Raw genomic sequence first — 15,315 nt, 5'->3', positions numbered from 1 at the left:
TCTCTTTAGTTTCTGTCTCCTGCTTCCCTTCGCTGGTCCTCTCTGTCTGCCATCAGTGTGCTGCCCAACGCAGGGGTCTCACCTCCATCCTAAGAATCGCTGAAACAGCAGGAAGACCTCATGTTGCTTATAAATTATCAGTTGCTTAGGAAGTGTTAAATGCTTAGCTTCAGCTTGAGTGCTTTTATACAGCTACCTGTTTGATAGCACCTGAATTCTGCTGTCGTCCTGAGCCACAGGGTTAGTGACTTTATGGCTCTGGGCTGTGCTGAAAGCCATTTGATTGTGAGCTCTCGCTAGTTGGACACAAGTGAGGTTATGGTCTGATTTAGCTGGTGATGGGCATGCACAGCCCAGAATTAAGGGTCAGAGAAATGTGGCTTTCCTCATGGCCTTGTCCATGTGATCTTGGCTTCCAGACCTGCCATAGGGCAGACATCTTGTCTCTGCACTGCCAACTTCAAATGAACAAGTCACTTGTGTGTGAGTATATATAGCATGCCTTGCCTTTGGGATAACTATTTTGGTTTAGCCAGCCCTGCTATAAATAAGCAGAGTCCATCCGTGGTTCTGAGCTTGCACTTGCAGAGCCAGTCTCCATACTGTCCTCCTTTGAGCACGGCTCAGAAATGCCCTGAGTGTTTCAGAGATGAATGGATTGGGAGCTTGAGGCGTGCTTTGAGCGAGGTGGGCATGCTGCCTGAGCACTGGTATGGGCATGCAGTGTGAACATTGCTGAACCTGGTCCTGGGAGCAGGACAGCAAACGCAGAGCTTCAGAAATAGGGAGAGGCTCTTCTTTTTTCGCAAGTCAATTTGTTTTGAGAAGAAACATCTGAAACCACAGTAAGTACAGCAAAGTCAAAGCAGTTGACCCCTCAAGAGGTCACAAGAAGTTATGTTTATTACCTGCAAATGGGATCATTTGCTATCAAACCACCTTAAAAGTGCTGTTTAAAAAAACTGTGTTAAAAAACACCATATAAGCTTATGCAAGCTTGGTTTAGCCCTTTACTGTTTGTATAATCAGTAGATATCAAGATGTTATAATCACAATATAATCAAGAGAGTTAGGCAAAGTAGACAATGATCACAAAAAGAGAATAGGTGGAAGAGCTTACCCTTCGGCTGAGCTCACCACAAAACACCAAGAGAGGTGATCTCCAGAAGAGATCCTTCCCTTCTGGTAGCCAGCTCTTAAATAGGTCTAGGAGCACAGCTGAATTGCCTTCACCTGTGCTCCTCTGTCTGATTCCTGGCTCTCCTCAGGTGATCAATCAGAGGTTCAGGCCGTGGCTCAGCAGTTCCCATACACTCCACCCCTTCACGGCATGAACCAATGATCAGGTTAACAAAAGGGTAAGCTTTCCCTAATACAGAGATCCGGTATATCGCGACATGTGTTGGTACAATTCAAGACGAGTGATGATTAGTGGATGTCTATATTCTTCTATGGGCCAGTGCTCAATGATGTGACTGGAGGCATGAGGTCATAGAATCATAGAATCACCAAGGTTGGAAAAAGACCTAAGAGATCATCCAGTCCAACCGTTCACCTATTCCCAACAGCTCCCACTAAACCATGTCCCTCAGCACAACATCCAGCCTTTCCTTGAACGCCCCCAGGCTCAGTGACTCCACCACCTCCCTGGGCATCCATTCCAGTGCCTGACCACCCTTTCTGAAAAGTAATACTTCCTAATGTCCAGCCTGAATCTCCCCTGCCATAGCTTGAAGCCATTCCCTCTGGTCCTAAGGTCCTGAGGTGCAGGTCCGTTCTATGTTCCATCAGTCCCATGCAGACCATCACCGGGTGTTGTACGTGATCTGACAGCAACACTGGAACACTTGATGGCATTTTGTTCCTTCCGGTGGTCCTGAAGGCTCACAGACTCACAGGGAGTAATACAGATGTTTCACAGGTACCAGGAGGGGAAGGTCTGCTCTCCAGGGCAAGATAATGGTCATATTTCTATCTTGGGTCAACACTTCCGCTTGTACTGGGGCACGTCCTAGCCACCTGTACCACACCTTTTGGCCGGATATCTGCAGCTGCATAACAATATCAGGCACCAAAGGAGGTGTCCTGATCTGCCACAGGGACACGATGGGGGTCCCTTTAGCAATAAAGATTGGAGTGTTGACCACAATATCAGTAGGCCATGTACCTATTACTGGAGGGACTACTGAGCCTCCCACCTCCAATAGTCTCCCCTAAGGTGCAAGTAGGCCACACCACTTGGGTCCTACCTGCACCTTCCAGGGCCATTTTATTTTATGGGTACCTGGCTCTAAATTCTCAGGGGCAGGGAGTAGAATATTATTTTCATTACCAATCTGAGGTCTTACCTGATGATCAGTGCCCGTAATTTGGATCCTAAGAGGGGTGGCCCATGTCGTCTGCAACATGCTCAGGGCACTGGGTCTGCCGTCTCAAGGTCTTTCATTCAGGTCCCGCAGGGTTTCATACAGTCTTTTTGTCCACCCCTGCAAGGACTGGGAGTCTGTCTTCAGGGCAGCCTTAAGAATACCGTTATAACGTTTGATGAGGCCTGCCCCCGTTGGATTATATGGCAGGTGGAATCGCCATTCGATGTTATTTTCTTCTGCCCAGCGCTGTATCGTTGCACCAGTAAAATGAATCCCTTGGTTGCTCTCGATGACTTGAGGTGTCCCGTAGGCAGACATCAGTTTAGTGAGTGCCTTGATGGTATATGCTTGGTTTGCTTTCGGTACTGGATAGGCCTGCAGTAGCCCACTTGCAGTGTCAACACAGGCAACATATCTTGCCCCTTCGGAATGAGCCCGATGCAATCGACCTGCCATCGCTGGAGAGGATTGTGTCCCCTAGCAAGATGGGCTGTTGTTTCAGACAACGATCTCGGTCTCATCTTGGAGCAAGCGTCGCAATCCTGGCATGCCTGGACGATATCAGATAGCTGTATGGGCAGTCCCCATGCTTTAGCAGCTGCCCAGATTGTCTTTTGTCGAGCATGCCGTAGCTTCTGATGTAACCAGCGGGCGATGTTCTCAGATGGTGAATTCTCACTCCATCAAACTCGGGCCAGTGTGGCGGCTTCATCGTTTCCCAGTGACTGTAGGGGTTGATAACCAGAAACATGGTAGACATGTACAGTCCTGTGTTTGACCATATTCCATATATCTAACCACATGTCTTTGCCCCAGATCAGTCGGGCGTGGATAGTCCATTCCTGGGTGGCCCACTATGCAATCTAAAGAGCGAGCCCCTGGTACACAGCCCAACTATCTGTGCAGATGTTCAGGATACCATCACCGGGTTCCTTGGTTATAACCATCCACACAGCTCGCAGTTCTGCCCATTGGCTGCTCTGACCATCCCCCTCATAGAACCAGATTGTCTCACTGGAAGGATGGTATGCTATTTTGGCAAACCGGCATTTTGGTTTTCTGCTTAATGTATTTATGCTGGCTGTAAAATTAGGAACTGTCATTATAACCCCACAAAGCCTGAGCAAGTGCAAGTGTATAATCAACAGATAACAAGATGCTATAATCACAATATAATTGTATAATCAATAGATATCAAGATGTTATAATCACAATATAATCAAGAGAGTTAGGCAAAGTAGACAACGATAACAAAAAAAGAATAAGTGGAAGAGCTTACCCTTCAGCTGAGCTCACCACAAGACACCAAGAGATGTGATCTCCAGAAGAGATCCTTCCCCTCTGGTAGCCAGCTCTTAAATAGGTCTAGGAGCACAGCTGAATTGCCTTCACCTGTGCTCCTCTGTCTGATTCCTGGCTCTCCTCAGGTGATTAATCAGAGGTTCAGGCCGTGACTCAGCAGTTCCCATACACTGCTTTAATCCCCCTGCCCATACTGACAGGTATATGATGTGCTAAGGTAGGAATGGCCAACCCACTGGGACAGCTCGTAGTAACACAGAGCAAAAGCTCATGCTGAACAGAAAAGAAAGCAGTGTCTGCACAAAGATTGGGAACTGTCGTGGGCTGGTAAATCCCTGTCTCTGCTGTTTCTCCTCCTGTGTGCCTGCAGTAACGTCTGGAAGTGATGCCACAAGATCAACTGGAGCTCACCTGCTGAAGCCTGGAGACCAGCAGTAACCCACTGATGATCCCACAGGTAAGGTCTGTCACTGCTGCAACAGAGTGTGAAAAAGTTGTTCCGTCAGTCCTGAGAGGAGGAGGTGTTGTGCCTTCACTAATGAAAAACAGGCCGTGCTCCTCATTGCTGCACTAATGGTGAGCTAAGAAAGATTCTGAGGATCTGCAGAGTTGTAATGATGAACAGATCGTTCACACCAAGCCTGTTGTGCACTGCTTCGGGCTACTGAAGTGCTGGCCTTCCTGTATTAATTATTAACAGTGCTAAAACACTCCAGAGGTTGGCTTAGAAACATCAAACATGCTTAACATTAATGGCTCCCAGATGATAGCTGACAGTGAACTCTTGAATGTGTTAAAGACCAAGGAGGAAAATAACTACTGAATACAATAAGCATTTTCAATATTAATTACAAAGAGAATACATGTGTGAACCACAAGAAATGCCTTCCTATAGCATTTCCTAGTGCTTTCTTATAGCACTGCCTGCTATCCATTTGAAGAGGCTGATCATGTTCTTTACACATATGGAAAGAAGCTTAACTTGCTTGGAGCATAGGGAGGTAGTGAGACCAGCCACTCACCTCCTTGTACCTGAGAGGAGTTGCCTGTGCTTCAGGACTGCTGCCCACTTATGCTGCTTTCTTGTTTAGCCTTCTTTCTGATTTCTGGCTGATTCCTCAATAGGAATATTTTGCTATGAATGGTTTGCTTACCCCCAGACTCCACTGCATGACTCCTACCCACCTTGCCAAGAGGGCTGCAATGCAGCCCTGCTTTGGGTCCTGGACTTCAAAGGGTGAGCCACCTCCCAGAGGATGCAGAGACAAAGAGATCCAATGTGGGAAATGAGAGACACGTCATCTGACTAAGGACAGATTTTGCAGTGTTTTACCTGATAAAAGCACTCAAGCTCTCTCTGCCACGTGCCATGAGCTGCTCAGTGGGCTGCTTTTTGCCAGTGGGGGTATCAAATTTAAGGAGATGTACTCTGGCTTCTCTGATAAACTTGGTGGCTCCTGACCAGCTGGCTTACACTGTGAGTGTGGGACAGGAGCATTGCCACAAAGAGTGAGCACATATGGCTTGTTCCCTTAGGAAACCAGGCTAAATATGACTGTAGGCAGCACCTTTCTCTTCTAGTGAGGAGGTCGCTGACAGCCATAAATGTCTCCCAGCTCAATAGTCTCACCCAAAAGTGTTTTGCTTCGCTGTGTTCCCCAGGCAGTTGTAATGTGTGCAACTGCCAGTGCTTTGCCAGTGTTTGGAGAGAGAAATATTTAAGTCATGTTGTCTAGCACAGACTTGGAAAGCAAGTGTGGGTGTGAACATAGGGTTTTACTTTGCTGGAATCCCCACCCAGATTTGGGATGTATAGTGCAGACGTGTTCACAGAGCGTTGTGTGATGGAGTCTGTGTCTCCTTGCTTTGTCATGTGCCAATGCCATGGCATTCTGACATTTTTCAAGTCGTGTCTAAACTGTTGGCTGGTTTTCACCTGGTTCCTAGCCTCGTGATTTGGGTGTGATGGGTGCAATCTGGAAACGCATGAAATCGTTTAACCTGTTTGAGCCTGAGCAGCCTTGCCTAACACCAACCACTGCAGGAAGAGCAGTGTGCTGTTACGCAGAGTGAAGCAAGTCATCTGTTGCCAGTGAGCCAGGAAGGAACAAAGATACCTCAAGGGGGAAACCATTATCTGCTATTACCTAGAGCAGCTCCTTTTTAAAATTGAAAAACATATTAAAAATTATTTTGGGAACTTCTAATTAGTTTGTCGAGGCACTAATGTGCTCAGGATGTTTCAGAAACTTTAGTAACTGCCCAGAAAGAGGCCACCATAGAAAAATAGGTCTTTCCTGCCTTAACCCACTGCTGAAAGGTCAAAGAGGATGAAAACTTGTGCAGAAAATGAGGTTGAGCAACAGAGGTGGTGTCTGTTAAGTTCCTGGGGATCTCCCTCTGACAGTGCCCAGCCCTGCATGACTTCAATCTGGGAACACTGCAATAAGAAGCTTATATTGAGTAGCTGTCCCCAGAGGAATTTACAACTAGGAGAGCCAGAAGGCAAAAGAAAGAAAAAATGGAGAGTTGCATACGGGCATCTGTTTCCAGCCTGGTGTTTGACAAGCCATGCAGCCAGCTATGGAAATGGTGGTTTGTAGATGCAAGCAGTCGTTTTCCTTTCTGCCCAGCTGGGAATATTTTGTTTTCTTTTTTAGAGTAGCTGAAATGAAAGCATTCTGTGGCCATTTGGTGAATTTAGAAAAATCTTCTTTTGTTTCCACAACTGGCAAGAAGTCTGTACACTGGAGAATCTGACAGCTCCTGCTCAACTTTTCTTGGCTCTTCGTTGAAGGAGAATAGAGGAAATAATTCCTTCACATTCCTATGGGGAAGGATCAGAAGGTTTTTAATACCGTAATAATTAATGCTGTGGAACAGCCAACAGGAAAATTGCAGAGGATGGTAATTGGATGGTTGCAGGAGCTGACTGGTGAGTTGGCTTGGGGTGCACAAGGGCAGGGGAAATACCCTGAGCAGATGAGTCACTCCCAAACACCATTCCTGGTTCCCTGAGCATGGAAAAATGGGAATGCTATGGATGATAAGAAAATGTGTTATGGCTTAAAATTAGAGGCACCCTTAGCTCTAATGTGCTGTAAGTGCAGTGAGTCTAAAGTGCTTCATTTCTATATCCTCTGATGTTTTCTTACTGTTATCTTCTTTCACTTCCGAGTATAGGCCAATGTCTTTGTTTCAGGAAACTATAATGACCTGCCTTCCTGCCCTGCTGGTGATTAGCACAGCTGGAACCTGAATTCTTTAGCACTAGCATGGCTTATTTTAGGTAAGCCAGGAACTACCTGCTGCTGCTCTGGGTGGATGAGCAGAAGGGTGAAAGGAGATTAGGTAACTGATGCACTGCTTCAAGGACGTAATGCAGAACCACGAGGCAGCAGATACAGGAGCAGTTCTTTCTGTCGTTAAGTGGTTGGAACTGAGAGAAGACAGGGCAATAAGCGAGTGGAAGATACTGAGACCTGAATAAGTGTGGAAGATCTCCAGAAGCATAGCACGGTTATGTTTTCCTGCACTTTAGAAAAGGCACGTTTTTGCTCTGATCTACACTTTGCATGAATCTGGATGAATTTCCATAGGGACAACCAAAGGTTCCTCCTTCCTCTTCTTCCACTCCAGCAAGGGAATCAAACTGCAACGCAGTGTTCACATAAGGTTTTCCAAAACAGTGCTCACATGCCGTTTTACAGGACAGTATGACTAATTGGCACAAACAATCTGCTACAAACAATTGGTGTTTTCAGACCATATGTTGTGGCTATGTGTTACGGCATTCCCAAACAACTCGAGTTTAAGAGAACTGGGAAGGGCCTGTGTGGAAAATGTAGCTCAGCTTGGAATGTTTGAGCCGGGAGTGGATGAGGCCACACAGCATGGAGCAGACAAAGCATGGGAAATCCAACAAGAAGGAAGCATCCAGCCCTTGTAAGCAGGCCACGTGTCCCCCTGCTCTCGTGTCTACGCACTGTCAGAGCAGCAAAGACACCAAGGCAGTGACAGAAGGAATACTTCCATACATTAATCACAAAGAGATGCAGAGCCAGCTCCAGCTGATGTAATGCATTGTTTTCGCCAAAGCTATCCCTGTTTAGTCTTGCTAAAGGAAAACCCATCTGCTTTTAGACAGATGTACATGCAGCACTCCCAGATGAAATGTGCCTATCGATCTCTTGCTGCCTTTGGCCCAGGCTGTGGGAGAAAAGGTGTAGGGGTCCACTTCTTGCCTTGGATGTCTTATCACTGCATGATCCTGCTGTTTGGAATGGAATTTTATCCCCATAGCACTTTTGGCAAGTGAAAAGGTGAGTGTTTTTAGGCCAGGTGGAACTGATGCATGATGTATGCTTAGAAGGTTCCTCCAAGAACAGCTTAGAGCTGTCTTAACACTTAGCTTCACAGCAAGAGGGGAAGCCAGAGGAGGAGGAACAGCCAGATTTTGTAACTGGAGGGAGCAGATAGTGGTACAGATTACAAACAGCAGCCCGTGACTCTGTGTGTGAGCCAGGCACTGCCATCAGCTGCTGTGCAGCAGCCTGGGACAGATTTGGCTCCCTATAACTACAGCTGCTTTGGAGCTGGCTTAACTTTGCTTTGTGCCAAAATGCTAAGAGCTGTGGTGTGTCTGCTCCTAATTAGATTAGGTCTGCAGAGGCTGCCATGATCGAGCTCCCACTATAGCCCAAGATGGACAGTTTTCAATAAGCTCAGTGAGAGTTTTCAAATTGCAGGTGAGTTCCCTGCTTGGCATGGTACTGTTAGAGCATACAAGATTGCAATGCTGGGATTGTGTCATCCAGTCCAGGAGCATCAGGCCAACCTCTCTGCAGATGCAGTTGTGCTGCCTGTGATAGATACTGTATGGGAACTGCTGAGTTACGGCCTGAACCTCTGATTGATCACCTGAGGCAAGCAATGAGCCAGCCAGAGGAGCACAGGTGAAGGCAATTCATCTGTGCTGCTGGAAGGGGTGGAGTGTGGCTCCATCTCTCCCAGACCTATTTAAGAGCTGGCTACCAGGATCTCTGCTGGAGTTTTGTAAGTCAGCCTAGGATACAGGTAAGTTTTCTATTTTTTCTCTTTTTGTTACCATAATCTGCTTTGCCCACCTCTCTTGTTTATTTTGCAATTACAACATCTTAATATTCATTGATTATACAGATGCTCACGTCTCAAGCCTCGTGGTAGGGAAGAGAGAGTGCGGTGTTTGGGCTAGTGCTAGTGTTGGCAGCCAAGCACTCGTGATAATGCTCACAACTTCTTTTGGTTTTGTGTCCAGAACCTTGGCAATAAACACCAGATTTCCAGACTGCAATTACGTATGGCCTGTTTAGCTGTAAGTTTTTCTGCTAACTTGGCTCCAAACTTTACACAGAATTATCTGCAGATCTTCTCTCCAAAGGAGTTTATAGAAAAGAGATGTAGTTGTTCTGGTTTTCACTGGACAAGCCAACTCATCTCAGAAAAGATCCTCCTGCTGCTTATGCTAGCAGATTTTTTCTCTGCAGATATGCAAGCCTGAATGCTTCTTAACGTGGGTAAGCAGACAAAGGGACACCATTTTAGGTAAGGTCACATAGATGTTCCATGCAATGGTATAAATATTTGCATTGGAAGACCCTTACCTGAAATGTTCGAACATTAAACATAATTCTTTAGGGTTTTTTTTTGTTGTGATGATGGCACACAACCAAACCAAGACTGATTTATGGTCTCAGAACTTCCTCTTCTCTGTCATTTCTAGCTGATGAGATCATGAGCTTAATCCTTGACATGGGATTTGCAGTCTGCTTGGTTTCATTCCATTTTGTCTCAAGTCCTTAACCTCTTCCTCCTCCTGTATGAGTGTACCTTCCTTTACTGATGTTGCTTCATACACTGTCATCCAAGTATTTCATTAGTGCCATCCTACATGTGCTAGGGTGCTAATGAAAATATTAAATGAAATCAAGCCCAGGGCTTTGAAAGACTCCCTCTGAAGGAAGAGTCTTCGTCAACATTGAAAGAGGCTCAATTTAGAGACCTTGAGATCCCCAAAGTGAAAAAGAGAGCAAGGTGTTTGGCTGCTGGCAGTGTACAGGTTTTTTTTTCTAGTCCTTTTGAAGTTCATCTTTGAAGGCTGCCATTTTAAGGACTGTCAGCTCAAGTTCATTGATCTCCATGCTGGAGCACCTTGGGAAGCTGCTATCAATCGTGGCTTTGCTGTGATCCCTTACTTCATAACCAAAAGCCCCAGGATAGTGAAGTCAAAGCCAAGCAAGGTTCCTAGGCTGCCAGAGCTCCACTGATGCAAATAGCAATTCAGCTGACCTGAAGAGTAGTAAATCTCACCCAGACGAATCTGCACAGACACTAGCAGTCTCTTGGGCCCTGTCCTGGCAACATGTGAAAGCATTTCCCACAAGGGTTCATGTGCTGAGGAAGATCACCCTAGGCTCCTTAGGAGGTGTAATAAAGTACAAGCCCTCTAGTTGCCCCAGTGTTTCTTTCTGAAGTACTTCAGTACCAGCACATATTTGTCTGTGATGTAATTTCTTCCCATTAATAAATCCACAGGCACTGCAGGATACCACTGCTGTTATGTTTGCAAAATGTAACCATGTTAATGGAGCTCTGCTTTTTTCAAGTATCTTGGCAATATGAAATATTGGCCTCTTAGGTTAGATTTTCTGAAGTATTTAAGCATTCCACTCTCTTTGGACTAATGGACACCTTGTTAAAGCTGTCAGACTTCCTTTCTGGCTCGCCAGATGCCATGATCTTACAGTGGAGCAGAAGGTGACCCTGTGTTTTCTTTCTATGCTGTCAGCTAGCCACTGGTTTCCTCTATCCCAGGTTTTAAACCCAATAGAAATGTAATCATACTTTGCTGCACAAAACGTAAAACCATCCATTTTATTATGTAGAAATGGTCTACTGAGTACACAAGCAGCAGTAGTTTTAACAGGCGATGGCTTGTTCTGGCTCTCAAGAGTGTGGTTTTACAAGATGGTTTGGTTTAAGAGCAACACAGAGGGAAAATTGTATCTTTGGGATGTGCTCTGCATGAAACAGCCTCCTTGTACGCAGGATATTGGAGAATTATACTCTTAAAATAAAGCCCTTTGAAACTGGCATGGGATACTCAGGCTTGCTTGAGTATCATTAATCAGTTATAACGCTCAGACAAAATGGGTCTCGACTTTGTGTTGCTTGTTAAAATAAGAAATGTGTATTTCGGTACTTAACCTTCAGCTGCAGGCACTGTACTTCATAGTGCAGCCAAAACTAATGTATTTGAATGATTATTTCATATTTATTTGGACAAATTCTGTATATATAGTGGTTTTATAACAAGATGGCTTATTTTGACTGTATTTAAAAGAAATAATTACTCTAAGTGTCTGGAATGTAGGCAAGAAGTGGGTTTCCTTAAACTATAGCGTGCATTCAACGTGGGGCTTGAATTCTGACTGTTGTCATTCAGTAGCTTCTTCTATTCCAAGTTCTGTGTTGTTGGGGTTGTTTGTTTGTTTGTTCTTTATGAACTCCTTCAAATAGATTTGCAGACATAAATCTGCTCTATGCAAATCTCAGATTGGCTATAAGGGGCCCAAGGCTTTCAGTCAAGCAGCGAGAATGCAAATCATACTGCAGTGCTGAACTGGAAATTCCTTGCGTGGATACAGTGATGCAGCTGCACAGGTGGCTGAAATCCCTGGGTAACACCAGCCTAAAAATAAGGAACTGCCCTGTGTCTTTAGCCAGAATTCCTCAAAGGGCAGGGGCAAATTCAAGGATAAGGTCTCTGGAAACAAGTTACGTAGAGCCTGAAACAGCAGTAGTGCTAAGCAAGAGAGGTGAGGATGGCTGCAGAAGGAAAACCTGTAGGATAGCGAAGAAAACAAGTCACAGTGAGACTTTCTCCCATAGCAAGTCTTGAATCCATTTTTAAGGCCCCTGCAGTGCCTTGCAGAGCATGTTCGGTGCTTTTTTGTTTGTTTGTTTTTGTTTTTCACTTGTGTGGACTCTGAGTAAACTTGACTCCAAATCTCAGGACATGGCAAGTTTGTTTTCAATGCCCAAGCAAAGCGAGGATCTCGTGTAGCTGCTGCTTCTGATTAAAAAAATAAAATAAATTATTTGCTCCCTGTGAAGGCCAGTGGTACCAGATGCAAGAAATAGTATTGACTGAATACCACCGCTGAGTCATGATAAAAGCAGTGCATCCCCTACAGCTGTAACACGAGCTCTGAGAAATTAATAGACACTTAAGCAGAACTGGAGCGGAGGCAGGGTGAAGGAGAGGATGTGACTGGGGATTCCTCTTGAAAGTGAGTCTGAACAGGATAAACCTGTGCAAGGCTGTAGGGTTGCAGTTCAGGTGATGGGGCCACGGGGTGCATTCCAGCTGTGCTCACTGGGGTGGCTGGCTCCAGTGTGTCTCCCAGGGCTTGGTTTAGAGTTCCCTATTACTCACATCCTCGGAAGGCAGTGGCTGTCCATCAAAGCTTTGTGCACAGCCTTTCTGAGTGCAGCACATTGCCCTGCTGAGGAATGAAGACAAAAGATTCAGCGCAGGCACCAGCTATAAATAGTCACCTTGATGTCACTCATATAAAAAGCAACAAGTGACAATTAAATAGTTTCTGGAGAGCAAGTAGCAGCCTGGATTGTATGGAGGGCATCTATACCCATGTGGGGACAGGGATTCTGCTAGAACTAGTTTATTTTCCTGGAGCAGCAACCAGTTTCTTTATGATCTGATAAGTGCTGTCTTGGGAAGGTTGATACATTTAATTGTTTGACATGGTTTTGAATTTCAGGACCAGCCTTCTGCACAAATGACCCAAACCTCAATCTTTGTACGTGAAAACTTCCAGATAAACGTTGGCTTTGGTGTGCATGGACTGCCGGCTCCAGTCCGACTGAGAGCACTGTGGGCAGTGATGTCGTGGCAATTTCTGATTTTAGAATGGGTTTGACCTGTAATTTACTGCTGCCCTGCACTCTGGGTGTTTTCCTGTCTTTTCTAAGCTCTGAATGTAAGCCTCTGAATGATTTAAGGCTTGGATAAACGAGAATCTATACAAGCTCTCCTCTCGAGCATCAGTCTCGGTTTGCTTGGGCCATGTGTGGAAGCCACCAGCAGCCTGGCAGGGCTCAGGGGTGGGCTGCAGTGGGATAGAGCCCTGGAGTCACTGCAGGGCAGTGCACAAATCAGCTCTTGTGACTCATTAAGGTTGGAAAAGACCACTAAGATCATCCAGTCCAACCCTCGACCCACCCCCCCACAAGTGTCCCTCAGCGCCACATCCTTTTACACTCTCAGGAGGTTCTGGGGCTGCTCAGAGCTGGTTAGCATTGCCTTTTACCTTCGTCAAGTTTGAATTTGTAATCAAATTAAGTCGCAGACACTAAATGCACCGCTCTGGTCTTTGTCAGCAGGCGGATGTGTTTGGCAGTCCTATTCCTATGAGGTGCCTGTGTAGCACGTTTGGCGTCCTGAGCTGGAGAGACCTATAGAGAAGGAACTAATGTGGACTGGAATTGAGGTATGACGAGGAATCCCTACTTTTTTTTTTGTCAGTGCGAATTAATCTTCATCTGGGGTAAGCGGACAGGTGTTTGACACCAGCAATTGACCGGAATTAATCACGTCTGCTTATGGTTGATACGAAAATGGATGTCCGAAGGGATGGGCAGGGTCAGAGCGGTGGCTCTTCCATAACCGTGGGGATGTGGCACTCAGGGATGCGGGCACGGTGGTGGGGTGAGTTGGGGTTGGACTTCGGGATCTTAGCGGTTTAATGACGCTGTGAAGGAGCTCCTCCATTTCGGGAGGGATGTCCTCAGCTTTGCAGACGATGGGAAGGGGACGCTTTCCAGCCAGACCCGCAGTTTTGCCGCACGGCTGCGAGGCGAAGGGCCGCAACCGGTACCGCGCGGCTCAGCGCCCCTCCCGGCCCCACACGGGCGGGGGGCGGCGGCGCATGCGCGGGGCGGGGGGCGGTGACGGGCTCCTCACAGGGCCGGCGCCGGCGAGCGGCTGAGGCGGCGGGCGGGAGGGAGCCGCGAGGCGCGGGGAACGCGGAGCCGGGTTCGACCCCATCCCATCCATCCGTCCGCCATGGGGACGCAGGGGGCCGGCAGGAAACGGCTGCCGAACCGGGAACGCCTGACGGCGGAGGACGACGCGCTCAACCAGATCGCCCGCGAGGTGAGCGGCCGGCGGAGGCACCCCCACCCCGCAGCCTCCCGCCTCCCTCAGCCCGGGGCTCCCCGGCTCGGCGCGCACGCGCGTCCCCGAGCGACGGCCGTAGCGGGCGCGGGGCGAGCGGCAGGCCGGGCTGCGTGGGGCTGCGTTCCGTTTGGAAGCCGAACAAAAAGCCGTGGGTTTGCTCAGAGGCGTGGTGAAGGCACCGCGCTGTCAGGTGTGGCGCTGAGGTGAACGGAGGTGCCTCTGCGGAGGCTTTTCTCGAGTCAGAACCCACGGAGAATAGAGGAGCGGAGAGCACTTGTAGGGTTACGGGCAGCTCGCTGGGCTTTGTGCTCGTGTGCCTTGTGCTCGTGTGCCTTGCCTCAGCCAAAAATTGTGTCCCCGAAACCTGAATTTCCACAGGAAACCCCTTCTGTACCACGGCCCCTTCATTCAGTGAGGGTCTGTTAGTCACCGAGGACCAGAAAATCGCGGAATGGCCGGGGTTGGGAGGGACCTCAAGGATCGTGAATCTCCAACCCCCCCGCCGCATGCAGGGCCACCAACCTCCACATTCAACACCAGACCAGGCTGCCCAGGGCCCCGTCATCTTTTATGTGAGCCCAGTCTGTATCTTGCTGCATGCGTATATTGGGGTAGGCGTGCGGTTCGATAGGCACTGCAGCACGGCGTTTGCCTTTGATCTGATTTGAAACAATTAAAACCAGCTGATGCCTGCCTTGTTTCTACCTGCTTAGCCTGACTTGTTGGTTCCAGCGCCGTGGGCTCAGTGGTGGTCATGAAGATGTGCGTTTGGTTCTGAAGTTCACGTGGATTTTCTGCCTTCTTCCTGCCTAAGGGGAGGCTGGTGAATCTGGCTCAAGCCCTGCTCAGCACCTGGGGGTTCGGCTCCTTGCTGTGTCTGAGCTGGGTGCTGCTGGCTGCAGCTGGAGGTGGGCATCCTGTTTCCATGTCTGCTCCCTCCTCTGGTGGTACAGCACCACCTGGCTTTGGAATGGGTTGACTGAAGGAATTACCTCGATGAGATAAATCGTTCTTACGGAGGTTTAACTCTTCTGTGGTTTCTTTTCTTCAAGCTCAGCTACTGCAGGATCATGCAGTCAGTTAGAAAGGAAGAAGGCGGGCTTATTTTAGTGCTATAGTTTTATGCTTCTAGGTACCAGCAGCTTTGATCTGGGATGTCCTTACTCTTTTTCCATGCAATTCTGAAGTATTTTCTAGCATCTTTGGAGTGTGTGCCGTATCCATGTGACAGACTTAGGTGGCATGTTTGCAGGAGTCAGGTTTGTGTCAGCACGATGAGAAAATGTTCTTTGGGCATTGCTGGGAGTGAGTAAGTTCCTACAGAGGTGGCGTGAGGTAGAAGGGCAGGAATGCCTCATGTTCAAGATGTAAGGCAGCAAGTCTGAATGATCGTGCTCTCTGCTA

The 15,315-nt window shown here is 47.5% G+C and overlaps 1 protein-coding gene across 2 annotated transcripts in view; it reads left to right on the top strand.

Moving 5' to 3' along the window:
• The first annotated feature begins 13,124 nt into the window (after positions 1-13,124).
• Positions 13,125-15,315, top strand: part of LRRFIP1 (LRR binding FLII interacting protein 1) — an 89,894-nt gene continuing 87,703 nt past the window's right edge. The window contains exons 1-2 of one of the 2 annotated variants that reach the window (XM_048954109.1): positions 13,125-13,222; positions 13,698-13,887. In XM_048954109.1, coding sequence (XP_048810066.1) covers positions 13,798-13,887 — 90 coding nt within the window. In that variant the 5' untranslated portion in view covers positions 13,125-13,222; positions 13,698-13,797. Of the gene's footprint in view, positions 13,223-13,697; positions 13,888-15,315 lie in introns of those variants that run through there. The other variant, XM_048954103.1, reaches the window with a different exon arrangement.

This window comes from Lagopus muta, chromosome 8 (assembly GCF_023343835.1).
Source record: "Lagopus muta isolate bLagMut1 chromosome 8, bLagMut1 primary, whole genome shotgun sequence".
In the NCBI taxonomy this organism is placed as follows: Eukaryota; Metazoa; Chordata; class Aves; order Galliformes; family Phasianidae; genus Lagopus; species Lagopus muta.
The sequence above is the reverse complement of the archived record's forward strand: the minus strand, read 5'-3'. Positions and strand labels throughout refer to the sequence as shown.